Source organism: Calonectris borealis, chromosome W, assembly GCF_964195595.1.
Source record: "Calonectris borealis chromosome W, bCalBor7.hap1.2, whole genome shotgun sequence".
Taxonomy (NCBI): domain Eukaryota; kingdom Metazoa; phylum Chordata; class Aves; order Procellariiformes; family Procellariidae; genus Calonectris; species Calonectris borealis.
This window is the reverse complement of record NC_134351.1, coordinates 56,394,351-56,400,350: the sequence shown is the minus strand read 5'-3', so window position 1 is coordinate 56,400,350 and position 6,000 is coordinate 56,394,351. Positions and strand designations below refer to the sequence as shown.

Genomic DNA, 6,000 nt, shown 5'->3' with positions numbered 1-6,000 from the left:
AGGCGCGGGTCAGAGCAATTATTTCTGCCTTCTGTGCAGAGGTATTCATGGGCAAAGGCCTTGACTCTATTACTTCCTGACTGGTGGTAATGGCATATCCGGCATGCCTTTTACCACTTAGGACATAGCTACTTCCATCCGTGAACCAGTTTTCCGTGTTTTCCATAGGACTGTCTCTCAGGTCCGAACGGCTCGAATATGTTGCTTCTATGGTCTCCAGACAGTCATGATGCACTGGTTCTCCTGTGCTTCCACTGAGGAAAGAGGCTGGATTGACAATGTTAGTGACTACAATCTCCACATCATCTTGTTCTACCATTATAGCCTGGTATTTCAAGAATCTTTGTGGGGAAAGCCAGTGTCCACCTTTCGCTTCTAGTACTGCAGATACTGTATGGGACACCAACACAGCCATTTTCTGGCCCAGGGTGAATTTTCGGGCTTCCTGGATGTTTAGTACTACGGCCGCGACCGCTCGCAAGCATCCAGGCCAACCCTTTGCAGTTGCATCCAATTGTTTGGAAAAGTAGGCAACTGCTCGTTGATATGGGCCCAGATCTTGTGCTAATATTCCTAGGGCAATCCCCTGCTTCTCGTGGGAAAAAAGGAAAAACAGCTTACTCACATCCGTGAGTCCTAAGGCTGGGGCCAACATCAGGGCCTTTTTTAGCAGCTCAAAGGCCCGTATGGTCTCTTTGTTCCATTTAAGGGGTTTCTGCTCAGTGGTTGTTAGTGTGTACAGGGGTTTAACAAGCAGTCCATAGTTATAGATCCATAGTCGGCACCACCCAGTCATCCCCAGGAAAGTTCGTAACTCTTTCACTGTTTGCGGTCTTGGAGTTTGGCATATTGTCTCTTTTCGGGCCTGTCCCAAAGTCCTTTGTCCAGCACTGATTTCATAGCCCAGATAAATCACCTTGCACTGCATTACTTGGGCCTTCTTCTTGGATACCCAGTATCCCTGGAGCCCCAAAAAATTTAGCAGACTCACTGTCCAGGTCATACAAGCGTCCTTTGTCCTAGTGGCAATCAAGATATCATCCACATATTGTAAAAGTTTCCCTTCCTCAGGCGGGGCTTCCCAGGACTCAAGATCTTTTGCGAGTTGGTTACCAAATATAGTAGGGCTGTTTTTGAACCCTTGTGGTAACACCGTCCAAGTAAGCTGAGTTTTACGCCCGCTTTTAGGATTTTCCCATTCAAATGCAAATATTTTCTGGCTGGCCTTATGGAGAGGGAGGCAAAAGAAGGCATCCTTCAGGTCTAAAACAGTAAACCAGGTTAGTTCAGGTGTCAATACAGTCAGCAAGGTGTATGGATTCGCCACTACCGGATAGAGGTCTTCAGTTATCTTATTTATAGCCCGTAGGTCCTGGACCACCCGATATGACCCGTCGGGTTTATGGACAGGTAATATGGGAGTGTTAAAATCGGATTCACATTCCTTTAGTAATCCCAGTTGTAAAAATTTTTCTATTATTGGCCGAATTCCCTCCCTGTCCTCCTTCCTCAGGGGATATTGTTTGATTCTTACCGGCTGTCGTCCTTCTTTGAGTTTGACCTCAACAGGTGAAGCATTCTTTGCTTTCCCGGGCACATCGGTGGCCCATACCCCGGGGTGTACCTGGTTCATGATTTCTTCGCTGATTTTTCCTTCTGTGGGAACACTAGCTAGGGATAAACTCATTATTTGGATATACTGCTGGTCATTTACCTCCAGAGTAATCTCTCCCTTTTCAAATTTGATTATTGCACCCAATTGTTCCAATAAATCTCTCCCCAAAAGTGCTTTCGGGGAGTTGGGCATGTACAGGAATCTGTGGATGCCCCATTGTTTTCCCAGTTTATATCTCAGAGGTTCACAAAAATATACTTTTTCCACTTTGGCCAGTTGCCCCTTTTACCATGATATAGTCATTTCCCAGGGGCATCAAAGCTTGGTTTAAAACCGAATACGTTGCCCCTGTGTCAACCAGAAATTCTACCTTCTTTTGCTCCTTCCCTAGCTGCATTATAACCAGTGGATCCGCTAGGGTGGATTCCCCCGGTTCCCGTCAGTCTTTCTTCACATGGGCCACTATTCTTCCTTTCTGATTGTTTCGTCCCTTCTCCTTATTTTTCCGCTTTTCTGGACAATCATCTTTCCAGTGACCAAATCTTTTGCATAACGCACATTGATCCTTGCCTAATCGAGGCGGTCCTCGCCTGGGTTTTCTTTCTTCTTCCTCCCTGATGACCGCCACCACCCTTCTTTGCCCCCGTTTGTAATCTTCCTCTCTATTACTGAACACTCTCCATGCCTCATCCAGCAATACTTCCAGGTTCCTACCTTCTGTGGGATGCAGCTTTTGGAGCTTGCGCCTAATATCTCCTGTAGACTGACCCAAAAATAAAGAAACTAGTAGTTGTATTCCTACCTCTGACCCAGGATCCAGCGGTGTATTGCGGCACATTACGTCCCTTAGTCGATCCAAGAATTCGGATGGTGACTCGGAAGGACCTTGTTTGATTGCATATAGTGCTGACCAGTTTATGGTTTTGGGAATGGCCCTTTCCATTCCTTTTGAAATCCACCCCTGGTATGCCTGCAATTTTTCCATATGTGCAGACCTATTAGCATCCCATTTTGGATCCTGAAGGGGGAGGTATTCTTTAACATCTCCTCCTGTAGCTTTATAATGATCTTCAGCCAAATCTCCTGCAGTCTTTAAAATTAATTGTTTTTCTGTTTCTGTCATATATTCTAATAACAACTGTATGTCATTCCAATTGGGGTTGTGTTGCTTTACAATAAACTGGAAATGTTTAGTTACACTTACCGGGTCATTCCTGTAATCCTTGGCAACCCTTTTCCATGCCTCTAAATCGGTAGTGGAAAAAGGTACCTTAATTAGCATCGTCCCGCCCTCAGGCCTTACCGCCTCTCGGAGAGGTGCTTGTAAGACTGTTAGGGCAGACTTTTTTCTGGTACGGGAGGATACAGGGCTGTCCGGAGGAGTGGAGGTTCTGTCTGGGTCCGCATCCTGTTCTTGTGATCGAGGGGGAGGCTTAAGCAAATCAGTTAGATCTTGTTCTGATGCCTGGTGAATTTTATTTATTTTACTACACCTTTGTCCAATACTACATGCCGAGCAACACCGCCTCAGTTTACCCTTAAGTTCTTTATTATTCTCCCGCTCGAGGGCGAGTACCATAGGGTCCTGTATCGGCACCATTCCACAGTCCCTTTGCCACTCCGGGTGGTTTCGGAGGGTGAAAAACATATCTGCATATGACACTTCATCCCATTTTCCTTCTCTCCTTAAAAACAACATTAATTGCAAGATAGTGCTATAATCAATTGTAATCAATTGACCCATTAAGTGGCCACTTAGCTCCATCTTCCAGCTTATAAATCGTCCACCATTGATTGCAATACTTAATGAGAGTCTTCTTATTCTCTGTACCCCCAGCTCCAACCATATCCCTCCAGTGTGTCAATATGCAACCAAGGGGGCTCTTCCTTAAAATATCCTTATTCTGAGTGTTACCCATTCCTCTGATTCCTTATCCTTATCTTCTAGATTGTTTCTTTGTTAGCGGTGGGACTTTTGTTCTAATTTCCACGCAAACCTTTTCTTACAGGTTCTTACAGTCTTTTCCCAATCTTCTTTCCCAAACGTCCCAAATCTCTGGGATTAGGTTTTTCTTTCCACATACAAACTACTATTTCGGATTTTTGATGAGCCCTTTCCCAATCATAAAACCGTGGGATTTGGGGAAAGCACTTAGGACATTCAGCTTTCCGCCTCATAGATAAACAATACCACTTTTTCTCACAAGATGTACATTTCAACAGGACCCAAGCCGAATGCCAATTTTCACGTAATTTGTTAGTAAGCCCACACACAAAACAAGGGATCACCCCTATATGTCATCAATATGGGGGTTTAAAAAGGTATCTAGGACAGGTTGTTCCCAATCTAGGGCTACTATCTGTCCAGCTGGTGTTAAATACGCTCCTCTTAATAAAATTCGTTCCTCTCCCCTCCTTATCCAGTTCCCTCCTTCGTTTAAATATTCCCAAGGTTCGAGCCCAAACCACCGAAGGAGTGACTCTCTCTGTCCTGCCACTTTGATGATCAGCCAGACCCCCGATACTTAGGAGATTGACTAAACACCACAGCGGCCCAACTTACACATTTCAAAACATGTACAAATCTTACAAACGTTCCAAGCGCTTTGTCCGTCTCTGGCCATGTTCCTCGCGGAATCACGGAACCGCAAACCAGGACTCCCACTCGCTTCACAGCGGCACTGTGTCTCAAACACACGCACATGCACACAAATGCTTCTAACATAAAATACCCGGGCGTTTCATAGATAAAGCATACAGTTCATGCTCTAGTTGTTATCCCTTCAGCAGCTGCAAAGCATACCACAATTTGAGGCTCTCTTACCCTTCTCCTGCTTCTTATACAGTCATTAGCAGGTCCGTCCTGGCTCCCGATGCCGGGATGCAGCGAGAACCTCAGATTCACTCGATCTACCCCCAAGATCGCTAGCGGCCGCTCTATCGGTCAGCGAATCCCCTTATTACCGTATAGGGTACCCTCCTTCCATACGGGGACTATGCTGTACGCCAGTCGTCACTGCGCGGTTTACCAGCGGCCCCGGCCAAGCGTGGGCGTCCCCTACGACTTACTGGCCCCCTTGTTAAACATACCGTTTATCCGCAGCTTCAGGAGGTCATTGTCTACTCCCGCGGTGAGCGGCTGGGAGTGGAGGCTCCTCCGAGGAAAGTACTCGGGGCGCGCCTAGGGCGCGCGTTAGTTAGTTTAATCTATTAACCCTTAAGTGTTAGTTCCCTCTATCAGAAGGGGGTCTGACTGAATATAAGGAAAGTTTTTCACCATGAGGACAATCAAGCAGCAGAACAGGGGCCCAGAGAGGTTGTGTAGTCTCTAGCCTTGGATGTTTTCAAGACCAGACTGGATAAAGTCCCTGAGCAACCTGTTCTGGCCTCAGCTGCCCCTGCTTTGAGTAGGAGGTTGGACTAGAGTCCTCCTGAGGTGTCTTCCAACCTGAATGATTCTGTGACCACAGCAAAAATGGACAAGACATGAAGTGGCTCCTAACCTTGGCTTCAGAGAAGGTATGTGTTTGCTTGCGTATGTTTGTACCTGTGTGCATGCTCCTCTTATACCCTTATTTCCATACTGTCATCCATCTTCTTCCTTTGCTGCTTGCGCACGCGTCCTTCCTTCTTATTCCCTTTCCCCTTCCCTATAGTCCCCGAACAGCGTCTATTGCCTGCTGTTCCTTCCCCCTCGTCTTCATACGCGGAACCTGTGCGCGCGTCCTTTCTCCCTCTTCCCCTCCTCCCTCCTTTCCGGGGCGGTGAATGCGACTCCGGGCCCAGGAGCGAGCGGCGGCGGAGGTGGCGGCGACGGGCGCTTCTCTGTCTTTATTCGTTTTCTTTCTCTCGCTCCTGGGACGTGCGGGAGCAGTGAGCGCGAAGGCTGCTTCGCTACCGCCATGCAGATCACGCTGAAAACGCTGCAGCAACAGACTTTCAAGATCGACATAGACCCTGAAGAGACGGTGCGGGCCCCAGGGTGGGGGAGGGTGGGGGAGCTCTCTCGCGCTCTGTTCTTTTAACTTGCATCGGTTCACTCCTGCTGCAGGCGCTGCACCTTCCTTTCTTGGAAAAGGGGTATGTGGGGGGGGGCGGGCGGGCGAACACCCTACCCCTTTCTTGTTAGGGGTTGGCGGGCAGGGGCAAGAAGTGAAGGGGGGGGGGGGGCAGGGCAGTGTGTGTGTCCAGTTCTCCATAACCCCTCTCAGTACTGCCCTTTCTCGTTTGGTTGGAGTAAGCCTGTGTGGCAGGTAGAGGAGGATAGCATGAATTGTACCTTTTTCTTTGGAGGAAGTTGGCAAAGAGAACTGTACAGCGTTATAACCTTTTTTTCTCAGTAGCATGTCTGTGTGCATATGGGTAGATAATGGGAATAAATTATA

At 47.6% G+C, this 6,000-nt stretch overlaps 1 protein-coding gene across 1 annotated transcript in view; it reads left to right on the top strand.

Moving 5' to 3' along the window:
- The first annotated feature begins 5,517 nt into the window (after window positions 1-5,517).
- Window positions 5,518-6,000, top strand: part of LOC142074783 (UV excision repair protein RAD23 homolog B-like) — a 122,838-nt gene continuing 122,355 nt past the window's right edge. Inside the window, exon 1 of the mRNA XM_075135657.1 lies at window positions 5,518-5,583. Coding sequence (XP_074991758.1) covers window positions 5,518-5,583 — 66 coding nt within the window. The remainder of the gene's footprint in view (window positions 5,584-6,000) is intronic.